At 40.5% G+C, this 19,415-nt stretch overlaps 1 protein-coding gene across 2 annotated transcripts in view; it reads left to right on the forward strand.

Moving 5' to 3' along the window:
- Smek1 (SMEK homolog 1, suppressor of mek1 (Dictyostelium)) overlaps positions 1-19,415 on the forward strand; it is a 55,816-nt gene that overhangs the window by 16,957 nt on the left and 19,444 nt on the right. Inside the window, exons 2-7 of one of the 2 annotated variants that reach the window (XM_013015856.1) lie at positions 5,853-5,908; positions 7,497-7,595; positions 11,251-11,868; positions 16,532-16,609; positions 16,693-16,809; positions 18,629-18,784. In XM_013015856.1, coding sequence (XP_012871310.1) covers positions 5,853-5,908; positions 7,497-7,595; positions 11,251-11,868; positions 16,532-16,609; positions 16,693-16,809; positions 18,629-18,784 — 1,124 coding nt within the window. The remainder of the gene's footprint in view (positions 1-5,852; positions 5,909-7,496; positions 7,596-11,250; positions 11,869-16,531; positions 16,610-16,692; positions 16,810-18,628; positions 18,785-19,415) is intronic. The other variant, XM_013015864.1, reaches the window with a different exon arrangement.

A 19,415-nucleotide genomic window follows, 5' to 3' on the forward strand; every position in this document is an offset into this window, starting at 1 on the left:
TCCCTGTGTCTCTGGGATGAAGCCTACCTGATCATAGTGTATTATTTTTTTTATGTGTTTCTGGATTCTGTTAGCTAGAATCTTGTTAAGGATCTTTGCATCTGTGTTCATCAAGGAAATTGGCCTGTAATTCTCCTTTTTGGTTGGGTCTTTTCATGCAGTCTAATTTTTAAAGTGTTTATTTTCCCAGTTTGGTTTTAAGTATAATTATTTATATACCTATCTTCACTAATTTTTTTTTTTGGTCGTTGGTCGTGGGGTCTGAACTCTGGGCCTAGGCACTGACACTGAGCTCTTCAATTCAAGGCTAGCGCTCTACCTTGAGCCACAGTGCCACTTCGGGATTTTTCTGTTTATGTGGTACTGAGGAATCGAACCCAGGGCCTCATATGCAAGGCAAGCACTCTACCACTGAGCCACCTTCCCAACCCATCCTCACTAATCTTTAAAAGTAAATTCAAGATACTTGCCGCAGGGGCTGGGAAGGTGGCTTAGTGGTAGAGTGCTTGCCTAGCATGCATGAAGCCCCTGTTTCTATTCCTCAACAACACATAAACAGTAAAAGCTGGAAGTGGCTCTGTGGCTCTAGTGGTAGTGTGCTAGCTTTGAGCATAAGAAACGCAGGGACAGTGTCCAAGCCCTGAGTTCTACCCCCCCAGGACTGGAAAGGGTGGGGGGGGAGGAAACTTGATGGATGGTGGCAAATTTGTGTAATTCTAGTATGGGGGATTTGAGAATTATGAGGCCAGCAAAGGTGAAGGGATTAGTGAGATTAACCCTCTCCCCCTCAACAAACAAGTTAATTGTGGAGGTTTATGCTTGTAATCTGAGCTATGCAGGAGGCTGAGATTTGGGATCATGATTCAAAGCCAGGGTCAGCCCATCTGAAAAATAACTAAAGCAAAAAAGGGCCTAAGCATGACTCAAGTAAGAGTACAGTATTTGAGACCATAATCCCAAACTGGAGTGATGCCCTACCCTCAAACAAAAAAGGGGCCTCAATCACTAAGAAATTTATGATGTCAGTGAAAACAACAGAATGTGATTTTTGTTATGGTTGACAAAGCAGTGAAACAATACTTTATAAAAATAGTTAAAGCCGGGCGCTGGTGGCTCACGCCTGTAATCCTAGCTACTCAGGAGGCTGAGATCTGAGGATCACGGTTCAAAGCCAGCCCGGGCAGGAGAGACCATGAGACTCCTATCTCCAATAAACCACCAGAAAACCGGAAGTGGTGCTGTAGCTCAAGTGGTAGAGCGCTCGCCTTGAGCTGAAGAGCTGAGGGACAGCGCCCAGGCCCAGAGTTCAAGCCCGACGGCCGACAAAAAAAAAAAATAGTTAAAAAAAAACAACTTGGGATTCAGTGATTGTTGTGGTGCTACTTCTCTGACCTTTGGTATCTTTAAAAGGCTGTTAAACAATCTGTTGATGCACTTGCTGCTTTTTTTTTTAATTTCCAAAACAAAAATGTGGCAATTGTATAGGAAGACAATTGAAAAGATACTGAAAGCCAAACACCCTGACTCACACCTATAATCCTATCTAGCTACACAAGAGGCTGAGATCTGTGAATCACAGTTCAGAGTCAACCTGGGCAGGAAAATCTGTGAGACTCTTCATTGAACCTGTGAAAGGCAGTAAGTAAATAAATAGAGCTTTGGCTGTGATAGAGTACCTGCCTTAAGCAAAAAAGTTAAGGGACAAGTTAAGAGTGCTGGTGGTTCATGCCTTTAATCCTATCTATTTAGGAGGCTGAGGTCTGAGGATAATGGTTTAGCAGAAAAGTCTGTGTGACTCATCTCCAGAAAACTGGGCATGCTGCTGTGGCCCAAGTTGGTAGAGTGCTAGCCTTAAGCAAAAGAGCTCAGGGACAGTACCCAGACCCTGAGTTCAAGCCCCACAACCATCCAAAAAACAAAAACAAGCTAAGGGACAGCACCCCAACCCTCATGAGTTAGCCCCAGTACCAGTACTTTCCCCACCTCCTTAAAAAAGGATACTGGGAATTTCGGGTGTTTTTTGTGTTTTTATTGTTTGGTGTATTTAGATTTGAACTTGAGGCATAACCTTTAGCCCAGCTTTTTGCTGCTTATTTTGGAGTTGGGGGGTCTAGCAAACTTCTCTTGCCTCAAACCACAGTCTTCCAGATCTTAGCATCAGGATTATGTAGAAGCTACAGAGATGTGTGGCATTGACACTTGGTAGGAAATTTTCTTTTAATCTGAGAGCCATTAAAAAGATTAATCCAGGGGCTGGGAAGGTGGCTCAGTGGTAGAGTACTTGCCTTGCATGCATGAGGCCCTGGGTTCGATTCCTCAGCACCACATAGCAGAAAAAGCTGGAAGTGGTACTGTGGCTCAATGGTAGAGCACTAGCCTTGAGCTGAAGAGCTGAGGGACAGCGCCCAGGCCCAGAGTTCAGGCCCCACAACTGGCAAAAAAGATTAATCCAGCTGGGTGTTGGTGGCTCACGCCTGTAATTCTAGCTACTCAGGAGGCTGAGATCTGAGGATCACAGTTCAAAGCCAAAGGCCAGCCTGGGCAGGAAAGTCCATGAGACTTTTGTCTCCAGTAAACCGCTCGAAAACCAGAAGTGGTGCTGTGGCTCAAGTGGTAGAGCGCTTGCCTTGAGCTAAAGAGCACAGGGTCAGCACCCAAGCCTAGAGTTGAAGCCCCACGACCAACCAAAAAAAAAAAAAGATTAATCCAGGCACTGGTAGCTCACACCTGTACTCACAGCTGTTATGGAGGCTGAGATTTGAGAATTGCGATTTGAGACCAGCCCATGCAGGAAAGTCCATGAGACTCTCTCTTTTTTATTGTGAAAATATAATCTTGTACATCTCAATTGTTGCAATGGGTCCACCTGTATCCCTATTTAAAGAATTTGTTTTTTCCCTTCCCCTCTACAAATTATACCAACATCAAATACAGTGAAAATAGGACTTATACTGTGGGGGAGGGACATACAAAGCAAGAAAGAAATCATTTTATAAATATGTTAGAAACAATAGCAAGAAAAACCATTTGAGTCCTTACCTTGGGGTTCAATTTCGCCTAACATCAATTTATCTGACCGTTTCTGCTTGTCTCAGACATATACTAGTTATTGCAAATAAGGGAAACCATGGAACCTATGTTTCTTTGGGCCTTTATCTCCTAATTAACTACCAAAAAAGCTGGAAGTGGGGCTGAGCTATGGCTCAGGTTGGTAGAGTGCTGGCTTTGAGCAAAAGAACTCAGGGAGAGGGCTGGGAAGGTGGCTCAGTGGTAGAGTGCTTGCCTTGCATGCATGAGGCCCTGTGCTCGATTCCTCAGTACCACATAAGCAAAAAAGAAAAAAGCTGGAAGTGGCACTGTGGCTCAAGTGGTAGAGCGCTAGCCTTGAGCTGAAGAGCTGAGGGACAGCGCCCAGGCCCAGAGGTCAGGCCCCACAACCAGACCCAGAAGAAAAAAAACAGGGACAGCAACCTGAACTTAAGCTGTGGCACGCGCACCCACACCCCCCGCCCCCAAACAGTGTAAAACAGGTTTTTGTTTGGTTTTGGTTTTTGTAAGATTTTTTTTTTGTCAGTCATGGGGCCTGAACTCTGGGCCTGGGCGCTGTCCCTCAGCTCTTCAGCTCAAGGCTAGTGCTCTACCGCTTGAGCCACAGCACCACTTCCAGCTTTTTCTGCTTATGTGGTGCTGAGGAATAGAACCCAGGGCCTCATGCATGCAAGGCAAGTACTCTACCACTGAGCCACCTTCCCAGCCCAACTTACCTACCTCTTGGCTAAGTTTCTGCCCAGTATCTGTTACCTAGGTAACTGGCCGACCTGGAAGCAGTCACCTTCCCATCCTGCTAGGTAGGTGATATCCTGGGCCACCTCTGGTCACATACATCCACATCTAACCTTAGGAGGGTCCTAGACCCTGAGGTCATGTCCGGATCCAGTGTGGCCACACCTTTCCCCCACCAGGCCACACCTCTTCTTGTCCCTTGCCTAGATAAGTCCTGGCCCAGGAGTGGGTTGCCCCTTTTCCTCTTCAGTCATGCCTCTCCACCATACATGGCTGGGGCAGCAGTTCGGTAAATAAACTTCTTCTCGAGGGGAGGATGGGAAGGGGAAACAAAGGAGGAGGCTACAATGCTAGATAAGAAATGTACTCATTATCTTGCCCATGTAATTGTAACCCTTCTGTACAGTATTTTCACAATTAAAAAAACTTCTTCTCCAGCCTGAATAGCACGCTGTGTTCTTTTCATTGGCTACCTAATAAAACCTATTTCATTCATATACCTAATAGTTGTCTGATCTTCAAGCGAGGCAAAAATAGAATAAAAATTAAGAAAGAAATGAGGCTTGTGGGTATTGGCAGACCAGTAATAGTGAATATTTAGTTACCTTTAATACAGAAAGTTTAAGAGATGGATTTTAATTTAATCGTGTCATCTGGGCTAGACACTGCTGAATAGTGTGCTGGGAGAAGCTGTTGATATTCACAAGATACAGATTGAAACATCACAAATTGCTAAATGCTGTTATTTTACTATTTTCAGTAGTATTTTGCACTGTTCTGATGAATAGTAGTTAATGGTTAACCTTGGATAGTATCATGCAATTAATAAATGTATTTTAACAGAAATTTGGAAGTGTAAAGAGCATTGATTTTTTTTTTTCTTTGTCAGCTGTCTAGTCATTATTTGAAGTGGGTAAGTCATTGTGTGAAGTGTAATATGAGAAGAAATGAAAGCACCTGTGAAAAACAGCTGCAGAAAAATCCTGCTTTTTTACATTCAGAGCCAACACGTCTTAAGTTTTCTGTCTCTGGATAACTTGGAAGTGGTTGTTGAGAAGATCCGTGCAATTTCTTTCTGGAACTTTGCTTTTTCGAAGCTCAATTCTGTTTGCTCACTCCTTTAATCCTAGCTACTTAGGAGGCTGATCTGAGGCTTGTGATTGGAAGCTAGCCCGGGCAGGAAAGTCTAAGATTACTCCTTATTTCCAATTACTCACTAAAAAGCCAGAAGTGGAAGTATGGCTTAGGTGATAGAATGCCAACCCCGAGTAAAATACTCAGGGACAGCACTCAGGCCCTGAGTTCAAGCCTCAGGACTGGCCCACACCTGTGCGTGCGCACACACTCAAAAATACATTTCCTGTTTCTCACAGAGTAGTGAATTTCCAAATATGAGTCTATTTTATGGCCAGAATAAAAACAGAAATTTGTAAACTAGCTTACTGTGAGGAATAAATTTGTGATTTGAAGACAGAGAAATATTGTAGTTCTTTTATTAAGAAGGAGAAATACTGGCTGAGCCCAGTGGTTAATACTTTAATCCTAGCTACTCAGAGGGATGAGGCTTGATGATCATATCTGTCTTATTATCTAAGCTCAGTGGTATAGCACTTGCCTAGCCCTTTCATGGCCTAACAATCCCCAGCACTTTGCCCCAAACACAAGAAAAGTGGTAAACATATAACTTCTTAGATTAAACTTTATATATTTTTCTTACCTAAAGTTGTATGTCCATCTGATATTTAAGAAAGAAATTCTGTCTAGAAGAATTTGATTTTGATGGGCCCATCAGATGCACAGGACATTGATGAAAGTAAATTAAGCAACTTGGGCAGTGATGGAAGGGAGAGAATGAAAGAGGGAACAGCTGATACTAAGCAGAAGGAAAGAAATGTACATATCACCCAATTTTAAGAAATAGTTTTATTGTTAAAGGTCAGAGTTCATAAACTATGTAGGTTAAGATAATGATGACTATCATTTGAAGATTAAAAGGTGTTTGTGACTTTAGCTAAGTAAAAAAGCAAAATGTAAGTGGAATAATGTCTTTTTGTTTGCTTGCTTTATAGGTTCTCTACTTTTAGAGTCCAAAATAAACCCTAACACTGCATACCAGAAACAACAGGTAAAAATGAGGATGTTATATTTTTATCTTGTATGTTATCCCCTCAATTAGTGGTAAATGAAAATTATCTATTTCCCTAAGTTGAAAAAATAATTCAGAACAGATGACAATATATTTTGTCAGTCTTATTCTAAGATAGTATTTCTGCTAGTAATGTGTGTAGTGTTCAATGGAATTTTTTTCTTTCCTTTGTTTTTTTTTTGTGTGTGTGTTGTTGCTGTTCACTCTACCATGCTCTTAGTTTTTTTTTTAAATTTTACTTATGTCTGACTGTATAAAGGGGGGGCACATTGTGATATTTCATAATGCATATAATGTACTTTAGTCAAATTTACTCTATTACTCTTATCCCATTCCCCTTTTTTGAGGGGTGATGTTGATGATAACAGGGCCTTGAGCATGCTAAGCACATCCTTTACAAGTGAAACTGTTTTATGTTCCAGGTAGTTTAGCAACTGAACACTTTGTAAAGTTCAAACTGAAGTGTCAGTTTCCTTATTTTTATTCAAACAGACAGGAAACTGTGTCTCTAATCTCCAATTAACCAGTAAAAAGCAGAAGTGGCTCGGAGTTGGGAGCATCAGCCTTGAGCAATAAAGCTAAAGGACAGGACCCACGCCCTTAATTCAAATCTCAGTGAACTTCCTGTTGTAAAATGCAAAAGTTTTGAGCTGGTCCTAGAATGGTTCTATAATCCTAATTACTCTGGAGACTAAGTCTGGGAGGTTTAGACAGGAATTCAGGCCCAGCCCGGTAACGTACTGAGACCCTATCTGAAAATAAGTAAATATAAGTAAGTATAAAGTTCTGTCTGAATAGGAATGAAGGGTGATAGGAATGTAGTGCTTCTTCAAAACAGCACTTTGGCGAACGTTAAAAACCTTTGTGTAGGTAAGTGCTCATATGACTTTATCTGGTCGTTTTGAGGGCTTTGTAGACCTCACATGCTCCAAATAAAGAATATCTATTGATTAGCTCGGCATAATGGCTCAAGCCTATAATCCTGATACTTGTGAGGCAGAGATTGGAGGAGGGGCCTGGTCATTGTTCCAAGCTAGCCTCTAGTCATAAATGTTCTTGAGACTCCATCTCAACCAAAGGCTAGGTGCAGTGGCATGCACCTGTCATGTTCAGCAGCACAGGGGAGCACAAGTGGGAGGATCACAGCCTAGTCCAGCCAGGGCATAAAGCAACCCTGCCTTAAAATAACCATTGCAAAAAGGTGTGCTCAAGTGGTAGCATAAAATGCAAAAATGAGGCCATGAATGAGTTCAATACTCAGTACTGCAAAAATAAATTCCTGTTGGTAAGAGAGGGGAAAAGTTTTGTTTTACTAATAGCCCCCTCCTTTTTTTTTTTGGTCATGAGTATCTTTTTGTACATAAATATATGCTCTCTATTTCATATGTAGATCAGACTTTGTCCTTAAGAAAACATTGTTTTTATTTTATAGATTTGACAAAGTATAAAAAGATATTGATAACTACCAATAGTAGTGTTGTAAAAAGTAAATATTATGTCATATTTCAACTGCTCTCTATGTAAGTAGTTGGTGTTATGTTAATCAGACTTTTTTTTTTATCCAAAGGACACTCTGATTGTGTGGTCTGAAGCAGAAAATTATGACTTGGCCCTTAGCTTTCAAGAAAAAGCTGGATGTGATGAAATTTGGGAGAAAATATGTCAGGTAATTTTCAAAATAAAAAAGCAATATACTGTTGTTATAGTTTTTTGTTTTGCCAAGTGTAGTGATACACATGTATAACCCCAGGAAGATGGCCTCTTAGAGACCCACTTGGACTACATAGTGAAAGCTTGTCTCAAAAAAGTAAAAATGGCCAGGTGCTGGTGACTCACTCCTGTAATCCTAGCTATTCAGGAGGCTGAGATCTGAGGATCACAGTTCAAAGCCAGCCCGGGTAGGAAAGTCCGTGAGACTATCTCCAATAAACCACTAGAAAAAAACTCAGAAGTGGCGCTGTGGCTTAAGTGGTAGAGCACTTGCCTTGAGCTGAAGAGTGCAGGAACAGCGCCCAGGCTCAGAATTCAAGCCCCATGACTTCTCCCACCCCCTACCCCCCCAAAAGAAAGTAAAATGGGGCTGGGAAGGTGGCTCAGTGGTAGAGTGCTTGCCTCGCATGCATAAGGCCCTGGGTTCGATTCCTCAGCACCACATAAACAGAAAAAGTTGGAAGTGGCGCTGTGGGGTAGAGCACTAGCCTTGAGCTGAAGAGCTCAGGGACAGTGCTCAGGCCCAGAGTTCAAACCTACAACCAACCAAAAAAAAAAAGTAAAAATGTAAAAACAAAAAATGTTCACAAGCTTGTCATGTTCTACCCTTCTACCCTTCTCTTGGGTGTTACCATTCAGTCCCTCAATAAGACGTCTTTGACATCTTTGGTGATTGTACCTGAAACTTGAGAGCCACAGTCTTATTAATAAAAGCTAAGGTTGCCGGGCGCTGGTGGCTCACGCCTGTAATCCTAGCTACTCAGGAGGCTGAGATCTGAGAATCTCGGTTCAAAGCCAGCCCGGGCAGGAAAGACCGTGAGACTCCTATCTCCACTAAACCACTAGAAAACCGGAAGTGGCGCTGTAGCTCAAGTGGTAGAGCGCTCGCCTTGAGCTGAAGAGCTGAGGGACAGCGCCCAGGCCCACAGTTCAAGCCCCATGACCCACAAAAATAAAATAAAATAAAAGCTAAGGTGTCCTTGAGTTATGATTGACCTATAGGATTTATTTCTTCTATATAACCTCAGCTGTGATTTTTATAGAGCTGTCTGTGCTTTTCCTTATCTACTATATGAAGAACATTAATATTTATCTGTTTGTTTATTTTTGCCAGTCTTGGGGCTTGAACTCTGGGCCTGGGTGCTGTCCCTCAGCTCTTCAGCTCAAGGCTAGCACTCTACCACTTGAGCCATAGTGCCACTTCTGGCTTTTTTCTGCTTATGTGGTGCTGAGGAATCGAACCCAGGGCCTCATGCATGCAAGGCAGGCGGTTTGCCACTGAGCCACCTTCCCAGCCCCAATTAATATTGGAATGCTTTTCACCTTTACCTATGCTTTTTATCCAGCACTTATTTTAATCACTTTATTGTCCTATAGAATTTGCCATAGGAAAATGAAATTAATGGGTTCAGGCTTATAATAAAACAGCCATTATTCAGACATTGCTTACTTTTCTTTGAAATAGTCTGAGTCTGGACACAGCCTTATTTCAGGCCAATCTTTCACTCAAACCTGAACTCAAATCTATAACTGTCATGCTTGGACTCCTTTAATATTGTCTGCTCTTTACCTTTCCTTAAGAGTTTTTTTTTTTTTTAGCTGGGCGCCCATGGCTCATGCCTGTAATCCTAGCTACTCAGGAGGCTGAGATCTGAGGATTTCGGTTCAAAGCCAGCCCGGGCAGGAAAGTCCGGGAGACTTAACTCCAATAAACCACTAGAAAACCGGAAGTGGCGCTGCGGTAAAGCGCTTGCCTTGAGCCTGAAGAGCACAGAGACAGCACTCAGGCCAAGAGTTCAAGTCCAATAACAGGGGGAGGGGGGGTTTGTAGGTGTGTATGTAGGCCCTTGGGCTTGAACTCAGCCATTTTTGTCTTTGCTTTTAACTTTTACATAGTTTATATTCTTAGATATTCTTTTATGGATATTGCCTTATACTATGCACTTTTGTTACTTCTGAATTCTGTTCACCAATTTTTTTTTAATCTAGAAAGAGCTAAAAAAATCCTCCATTTTCAAGTGGTTATTTATCTGAAGTTAAGAAGATGGCGTTCTTATTATAGCTGTCCCTTTTAATTTGGCTTATTAGACAAAAATATACCAATTTTCTGTGGGTAAAATTATAGCTTGAGTATTAGAAACCTAATATATAATGAGAACTTCTATAGTTACAAATCTGAAGCCAATTTGAGCACAGATTATGAGTATATCTAGGTATCCTTTCAGTAGCGTTGACCAGGTCAAACCCATATCACTTAGCAGCATATTTCAAGATAAATATTCCAGGCCATCTTTTAATGTCCAGCAACAATGTCTCTTAGCCATGATAAGCATTATCTTAAAAGCCCTTATTTTTCTTTCTACCTTGTATTGTGTGTCCCATGTTCAAAATTCTAGGGGTCACATTGTTTCATTTCAAAATCTGTTACCTTGAGGTATATCTAATCATAAAGATTTTCTAAGTATCTTTTTTTGTAAGAGCTTCTAAGATGCCATAAAGAAGGAACTTATAGTAGAAAGGTTTCTGGGGGATCAAGAAAGCTACAGGTTTGTGTATGTAAAAGAACGAACAGGGCCGGGAAGGGCTCAATGGTAGAGCTCTTGCCTTGCATGCCTGAGGCCCTGGGTTCGATTCCTCAGCACCACATACGCAAAAAAGAAAAAAGCCGGAAGTGGCGCTGTGGCTCAAGTGGTAGAGCGCTAGCCTTGAGCTGAAGAGCTGAGGGACAGTGCCCAGGCCCAGAGTTCAGGCCCCACGACCGGACCCCAAGAAGGAAGGAAGGAAGGGAGGGAGGGAAGAAAGAACAATTTTGGCAGGTCTTGGGGATAGCTCTGTACAAGTTGCACTTATGTCCTACTCACTTTTTCTTAATTATAAGGCTATCATGTAGCATTTATAGCACATCTAGCATTGACTACTTTGACCCTTCCTTGGTTTTTAGGATCTGTTAACGGTATTTTCCTTTTGCTTATATATTTACTAGGATCACAACATTATATTTGAGGGCTAGGAAAGTGGCTCAGTGGTAGAGTGCTTGCCTTGCATGCCTGAGGCCCTGGGTTCGATTCCTTAGCACCACATAAGCAAAAAGAAAAAAGCGGGAAGTGGTGCTGTGGCTCAAGTGGTAGAGCACTAGCCTTGAGGGACAGCGTCCAGGCCCAGAGTTCAGGCCTCACGACTGGTCCCAAAAACAACAACAACAACAACAAAAAACAACAACATTATATTTGATACTTGTTTGTATATCAAGGATATTAAATATTGAAGGCTATCTTATAGTGTATCTGTAGACGTTCTGAGATTTTGCTTGGACTATATAAAATGATGGCCTTTGGCAGGAGATTGTATGAGTGTATTGACATCAGACCTCTATTTTGTGGGTTTTCAAGGATCACTGGGTCTCAATTTAGTCTGTTTTGGAAAGTGACTGTTGCACTGTAAGAGGTGGTTTATTTCAGTCTGAACTTTGAACTAACTTGCGTAAAATTGAAAATATATCATTTAGAGAGATTTAGCTTAGAAAAACAGGGATGAAGAGAGATCGTCTTAATCTAAAAATGTTTCTTGGGTTTGTTCAGATTTTGTCAACTACCACAAAATCTTTTTTATAGGTTCAAGGAAAGGATCCATCAGTGGACATCACTCAGGACCTTGTGGATGAATCTGAAGAGGAGCGATTTGATGATATGTCTTCACCAGGTTTAGAATTGCCATCTTGTGAATTAAGTCGACTTGAGGAAATTGCAGAACTTGTGGCATCATCATTACCTTCCCCCCTCCGCCGCGAGAAACTTGCACTAGCACTGGAAAATGAGGGTTATATTAAAAAGCTCTTAGAGCTTTTTCATGTGTGTGAGGATTTAGAAAATATTGAAGGACTCCACCACTTATATGAAATTATCAAAGGCATCTTTCTCTTGAATCGGACTGCTCTTTTTGAGGTTATGTTTTCTGAAGAATGTATAATGGACGTCATTGGATGCTTAGAATATGATCCTGCTTTATCACAACCTCGAAAACACAGGGAATTTCTAACAAAAACAGCAAAGTTTAAAGAAGTTATTCCCATATCAGATCCTGAACTGAAACAAAAAATTCATCAGACATACAGAGTTCAGTATATACAAGATATGGTTCTTCCTACCCCTTCAGTCTTTGAAGAAAACATGTTATCAACACTTCACTCCTTCATCTTTTTCAATAAGGTAGAAATTGTTGGTATGTTACAGGTAAGTTAAATCATTTTGTTTTCCTGCCTAAAACTACCTGTTTGATTTTGATACCATTGAAACTACAAATTACCTTAAGCAAGGTGCCTTTTAAATTCTTAAACTGGGTTTTAATTTTGTTCAAGTCAAAAAATAGTTTTGATTATATTAATTAACATTATAGTGAATAATAATATGCTGAGGCCAGAATGTTGTTTCTGGGGAGAGGATAGAGAAGTGTAATAGTGTGTTTAGTGTATATTGGTCTCAATACCATTTACAAAACAACCCACAAGAAAGAAGTCTGGGTTTGAAGAACTTACTCTGTCAGTTAGTTGATTAGAAAAGAAAGAAGCCAAGCAAAATGTCACAAATCCTACAGGATTTGTGGAAATTCTGGTTAATGATATAGTAAAGGCCTAGTTTTAGGGTGAATGGCTATGGCAGAGGAAGCAAATACATCTGGATATAATCATCCCAGAGGACAAGGCATGTTTTTGTAGTGGTGAGAGGTTCTGCTTCATCTGTTACCTAATAGCTGCTATGTGACTTAGACAGTTTCCTTAACTTCTTAAAGCTTCAGTTTCCACAGTGCTATTAGCGCTGTGCTCTGCAGTGTTATCTGATGATAAACTGATATCATTCTTGTAAGCTATTGAAAGTGATACAAGACAGCTTTTTTTTTTTTGTCAGTCACGTGGCTTGAACTCTGGCCCTCAGCTTTTCAGCTGGAGGTGAGCACTCTACCACTTGAGTCACAACACCACTTTCGGTTTTCTCAGTGGTTTATTGGAGATAAGTCTCATAGACTTTTCCTGCCCAGGCTGGCTTTGAACCGAGATCCTCAGATCTCAGCCTCCTGAGTAGCTAGGATTACAGGCATGAGCCACCAGCACCTGGCTACAAGGCAGCTTTCTTGAAAGCAGTCTACTGGTTGAGTTGGATGTGAACACTGAAACAGAAGTTTGCATAGTCAAAAAAAAAGTTATTGTTTGTACCCCTCCTACTCCACAGTGACTGTTGCCCATGAGTTTTAAAAAAATAATAGGTTTGATGCCTTGGGAAATATAAATTAAAACTTAATCTTGGGCCTACAAGTAAAGTATTTGGAATCTGAATTTATTAAATATTAAAAGCACCTAATAAATGTCAGAGTTTCTTGGCTGTGCACACTACAAATAAAATAGTATGTTAACTGTTTGTGTCTTCATTTTTAGAAAATTTCTCTTTTAGTATCTTACTATCACCTTCAAAAATAAAAAGTAGTGGGACACCAGAGGGTAATAAATCCTAGCTATTCAGGAGCCTGAGATGATAGTTTGAATCAGCCTAGACAGACAAAACTGACTCTTATCTCCAATTAACCAGCAAAAAAGCCAGAATGGGAGACATGGCTCGAGTGGTAGATCTCTAGCTGGGAGTGAAGAAAGCCAAGCATTCGGAGGCCCTGGATTCGAGCCTCAGAACAACCAATCAACAACAAAAAGTATAAATTCAAAGATTTTTAACTGATATATATATAGATTATCTGAAGTGCTTAGAACCAGAAGTGTTTCAAGTTTCAGAGTTTCTTAAAGATGGGGGAGTATTTGCATAGACTTAACCAGTTGAGCAGCCCTAATCCAAAAAAAAATTTTTTTTGGGGGGGGGTCCGGTCGTGGGGCCTGAACTCTGGGCCTGGGCTCTGTCTCTCAGCTCTTCAGCTCAAGGCGAGCGCTCTACCACTTGAGTCACAGCGCCATTCTGGCTTTTTTCTTTTTGTTTATGTGGTGCTGAGGAATCGAACCCAGGGCCTCAGGCATGCAAGGCAAGCACTCTTACCAGTGAGCCACCTTCCCAGCCCCCTAATCCAAAAATTTAAAGTCTAAAAATGCCAGATTCTGAAACTGAGCATCATGTCAGTACTCAAAAGTTTTGGATTTTCAGAGTAGGATAATTCAACCTGCAAGATTTCCTAGAACCACCTAACTAATTTGAATTGTTTTTCATTCGTTTAAGGTATACAAAAGTACTATGGAAATACAGTCTGGATTACAATTATAAATCTCCATAGAGTTTTTTGGTTACTAACAGCAGAGAGAAGGGTATAGGGTTCTAGTGTCAGTTTCCACTCATTCTTTGATAAAGAACTGCTAGGTAGTAGACCCTATTCTCTGGCCTAATTTAGGTTCTTGATTTCTATGGATAATCCTGAGTTGTATTAGTCTTTTCTTTAGCCTCCGTATTTTTGTTTTAAGGAAATTTGCCACTTCTGTTTTAAAACTTATTCTCCATCTGAGTGAAATGCCAGGTTAAGTACAAATAATTTCAAATTGCTGAAACTTTGTTTCATTACAATATGTGGAGCATTTTTGAGTTAACAAAGAAGTTCTTTACAAACTACCTGAGTACACACATCCATACACACCCTTTATCATTGATTACTTTCCCTTTAAAACCATTAGCATTGTTAGACTAATCTGGAATGTATCTAGAAATTGTATGGTTTCTGTGTAACAGCTAGTATTCTAGGGTGTATCCAGAAATTGTATGGTATGTATTAATAAAGTCTTGACCTATTTGTACATTTTAGGAAAAGTAAAAGGTAGGAATAACCATCTGATTTAATATCAAACAATATTTCCTGAGCACCTACCATAGCAGAAAGTGTATTAGACTGTATATTAGAGCTTGTGAATCGAAGGCTGGAGCAATGTTTTTTTTGCGGGGGGGTCCAGTTGTGGGGCCTGAACTCTGGGCCTGGGCGCTGTCCCTCAGCTCTTCAGCTCAAGGCTAGCGCTCTACCACTTGAGCTACAGCACCACTTCCGGCTTATTTCTTTTTTCTTATGTGGTGCTGAGGAATCGAACCCAGGGCCTCAGGCGTGCAAGGCACACGCTCTACCACTGAGCCATCTTCCCAGCCCCCCAGTTTTTTGTTTTTTTTTTTTCGGTCGTGGGGCTTGAACTCTGGGCCTGGGCGCTGTCCCTCAGCTCTTCAGCTCAAGGCGAGCGCTCTACCACTTGAGCTACAGCGCCACTTGGAGCAGTGTTTAGTCTACTTCTGCTTGAGGAAGTACAGAAGTAAAGTAGTGGAGAACTAGGCATCAGGAAGGAATTAATTCAACCCAATAATTAGGCCTGGGTGAATTGATGAGATTTACCATCAGTCTCTTTTTTTGGGGGGGGGGAGGGAGGTCTGTCGTGGGGCTTGAACTCTGGGCTTAGGCGCTGTCCCTGCGCTCTTCTGCCCATGGTGAGCACTCTACTGCTTGAGCCACAGCACCACTTCCAGTTTTTTTTTTTTTCTAGTGGTTTATTGGAGATAAGAGTCTCATGGACTTTCCTGCCTGTGCTGGCTTTGAGCCATGATCCTCAGATCTCAGTCTCCTAAGTAGTTAGGATTACAGGGGTGAGCCACTGGCGCCCGGCTCATATCAATCTCTTCATCTGTGTTTCAGTTATAAAATAAGGCAAGATGAGGTAATAACTAAGGTTCTGTCCAAGTTCTTTACTAGGATCTCAGAGTATCTTTTTAATCCTTTTAAAAATAATTCAATATTTGTAATTTAATATTTGAAACCTGAATTAAGCTTTGTCTTCATTCTCTCTGAAGAGGTTGTAGAATCTCTTTTTTTTTCCAACTATTTAAAAGATACGGGGAAATTTGTTCTTTATAACTGGACCACAGGATAATAAAAACAACCTCAATTGCTAGAAATAGACTTGTATTTGGAATGTGTTGACCTGGCATGTAGTGGGCTCTCCCTGCTTCTTTCCAGCCTGTCACCTTTCTTAACTATGCAATCATTCCCCATCACTTCAGATCTTTAACATAATCTAACACTTCAAGACCACTAAATCCTTAAAATCCCAATTTCCTTTAAAAAGATTTACCCTCATCTGTTTTAAGTATCTTTTACTGTTATACTGGGACACCAAACCAAGGGATTCTAGTTATATAGTCACACCTTAGGTTCCTGTTCAGAGCTATTCATATATGGTGGGAACTTGAGCTTATAGCCTAACTGATTTCTTTCTATATGAAATGTGAGAATTCAATGAAATGGACACACAAAACAATGCCATGTTTTTCTGCCACCACCAGCCCTGCTTTGCCACATATAAGAAACTTAGAGGCACTTTCCAGTACAATAGGTATGAGATGAAATAATGGTAAGCAGAGTGACCAGCTTCAACAATTTGTACCTGTAGTTTTTCACTATATGCCTAGAACAAAGTAGCTGCATCTTTGGGATGGTGAAGATAAAGTCTTAGCACCTGAGGCTAGGCTCATCCAACAATCCCTTGGGACAAAGGAGTTAAACCTCCAAAAATTAGGTAAAAAAAGGTTGGCAGACTGGCCAGGCCTGTTTTTGTAAATAAACTTTCAGACACAATCATGCTTCTTTATTCACACATTATCTGGCTATGAAAAACTGCATGTGCAAGCCATAAATATTAGATCACTAATTAGGTTTTGGAAATAGAGCCTTGCTAAAATATAATAATCTTCCTGATAGAAATTTCCAATTTATCTTTCAGTATTTTGGTTCCCCCCCCACACACACACCTTTATTCTGAAGAACAACATGTACCAAATCTTTCCTTTTTCCAATTATTGCCATTTTTACCTTACAGTATATTGACATTATGCTTTTATACATTTATTACTAACATAATTAAATTTGCCCTTTATTTCCTAGGAAGATGAAAAATTTCTGACAGATTTGTTTGCACAACTAACAGACGAAGCAACAGATGAGGAAAAAAGACAGGAATTGGTAAGAAATACGGTTTTCTGAAAGCATAAAATAAGGCAAAAAATACCCCTTTTGTACTCACTTATCCTATTTCCTAATTACAGGTTAACTTTTTAAAAGAATTCTGTGCGTTTTCTCAAACGCTACAACCCCAAAACAGAGATGCTTTTTTCAAGACTTTGTCAAACATGGGCATATTACCAGCTTTAGAAGTCATCCTTGTGAGTTAATTGTTCTTCATTTATAATTACCAATAACTTTCTTAAACACAGGTCATATTTTATGTAAGTGTATATATTTGATTATTATGGCCAATTTTAATATTAAGTGTTACATAAAATTAAAACTTTTTTCAAGTCTTTGCATTACACTGAAAGAATGTTAAGGGAATTTTGACTCCTGAATATTTTTGGTGGTATTGAGGCCTCTTGCTATCTATGCAGGTACTGTTGAGTTATGTTTTCAGCCTTTTTAAAAAGATGTTTTTCTGATAGAGTCTCACTTTTTACCCAGTGTTGCCCTCAGACTGAGATCCTCCTATCCATAGCTCCCTGTCTGTGTACCATCTTACATAGCTTAGAATCATAATTAAGAGTATGATATTCTATGTTGAGATGAGGTCACGCTATCTCCCTCCAACCTCTACCTCCTGAGTAGCTAGAATTATTGGTGTGGACTGCTGCTCCTGGCACGCTGTTGGATGAACTATTAAAATGGAAAGGCAAGACAGGCACTGATAGCTTGTGATTGTGATTCTAGTTACTCAAGAGGTTGAGATAAGAGGATCACGATTTGAAATCAGTCTGAGCAGGAAAATCGGACCCTTATTTCCGTTAACCACCAAAAAGCCAAAAGTGGAGGTGTGATTCAAGTTCTAGTGTCACCTTGAGTGAAACAGCCAAGCACAACAGTTTAAGGCCCTCTGTCCAAGCCTTAATACTGGTATATGCGCATGCGAGGCACACACACAAATACACATGGCAAACAGGAGTAGGTAACTTAAGAAGAATCTAATAAACATACCGTAGAAAAAGATTACATGCAGCAAATCTTTTTCTTTCCTTTTTTTTGTTTGTTTGTTGGCAGTACTATTTTTTTTTTAGGGTTTGAGCTCAGGACTTCATGTTTGCTAGCCAAGTGCTCTACTTACACCACTTTCCTAGTCCTTTTTCTGTTGGTTATTTTGAGATAGGGAGTTTATGCCCTGTTTGTGATTCCTCCCGCGTGCCCCCATGTGCTCCCCTCCACCCCCTCCTGGGGCTTGAACTCTGGCCCTGGGCACTATCTTTGAGCCTTCTTTTACTCAAGACTAGTGCTCTACCACTTGATCCATAGCCCCTCTTCTGGCTTTTTTGAAATAGTCTGTAAGAGTTTCACCTACTTTCCTGATCTGGCTTTGAACCATCAGTGATTCTCAGATCTCAACCTCCTGAGTGGCTAGGATTACATGTGTGAGTCACTAGCACCTGACTCAATATTTCTTTTTTTTTTTTTTTTGGTCGGTCGTGGGGCTTGAACTCTGGGCTTGGGTGCTGTCCGTGCGCTCTTCAGCTCAAGTCGAGTGCTCTACCTCTTGAGCCACAGTACTACTTCTGGTTTTCTAGTGGTTTATTGGAGATAAGAGTCTCACAGACTTTGCTGCCCAGGCTGGCTTTGAACTGCGATCCTCAGATCTCAGCCTCCTGAGTAGCGAGGATTACAGGCGTGAGCCACCAGCGCCCGGCTCTGACTCAATATTTCTCTTATTTATGCTTCTCTGCATAACTGGAGATGACAGGCATATGTACCACTGCATCGATCCCATTCAGTGTTTAAGGTGGAGTCTTGTATATCCTTTCTTTCCCTCCCCTCTCCCATCCTGGCTTCAAATTATTATCACCTTATTTCACCTCACAAGTAGCTAAGATTGCAGACTTGAGTCACTGTGCCCAGCCAGCTGAATTTTTATATCACAGTGTTTTGTTATGATTTGTTAGGTTTGGATATTTACATTTCCTGAGTTCTACTTCTAGAAGAGAACTGAGTGTGTTTTCTCTTCAGGGCATGGATGATACACAAGTACGAAGTGCTGCTACTGATATATTCTCATACTTGGTTGAATATAATCCATCCATGGTACGAGAGTTTGTCATGCAGGAGGCACAACAGAATGATGATGTAAGTAAGAAGTTAACAGAGCAAAAAATAACCAGCAAGGTAAATATTATTTGTACTAATAGTAAGTATTCATAGGTGGCTGTAGCCATAGCTGGGCCTGTTACTCATTTTAAGATTTAAATCACTGGTTTTAGGAAAAATATAGCCATATCAAACAGCTTATTCTCCTAAGTTGATTCCTCTCTTAGTTTATAAGCTCATTATGTCTTACAGCACTTGTTTGTTATTGTTCAATTTAGGTTGCTTTGAAAATTTGGACATCACTTTTTAAAATTCTGAAGTCAGTTTGCTGGATTGTCTTGCCTAAACCATTAAACCATTTTATTATCCTTCTATATGTGGAATTATGACTAACTTACCTACAAAGTCATTGTTTTTAGCTTCTCAGAATCAAGAATGAAGATATGAAATAGCCTTTTGAAAATATTTAGGGAGCTGTTTCTGTACTGCTTAATCATAAAATACAAACTGTTGAGTGCATATTGCATGTGTATGCACTCAGACATGTACACACCGCATTTATGAGAAATAAGTCTGTTTTAAAGTAACAGATGCTATTCTGGTAATGTGAAAGGCACTCTAAATTGTAGAGTATTAATATGTGTGTAAGTCCGAAATGCCTGTGCTTTTCTACTTTATATTGCATAATTACCCCCAGAGTACTGAGTTT

Source organism: Dipodomys ordii, unplaced genomic scaffold (genome assembly GCF_000151885.1).
Source record: "Dipodomys ordii isolate 6190 unplaced genomic scaffold, Dord_2.0 Scaffold2, whole genome shotgun sequence".
Lineage (NCBI taxonomy): Eukaryota > Metazoa > Chordata > Mammalia > Rodentia > Heteromyidae > Dipodomys > Dipodomys ordii.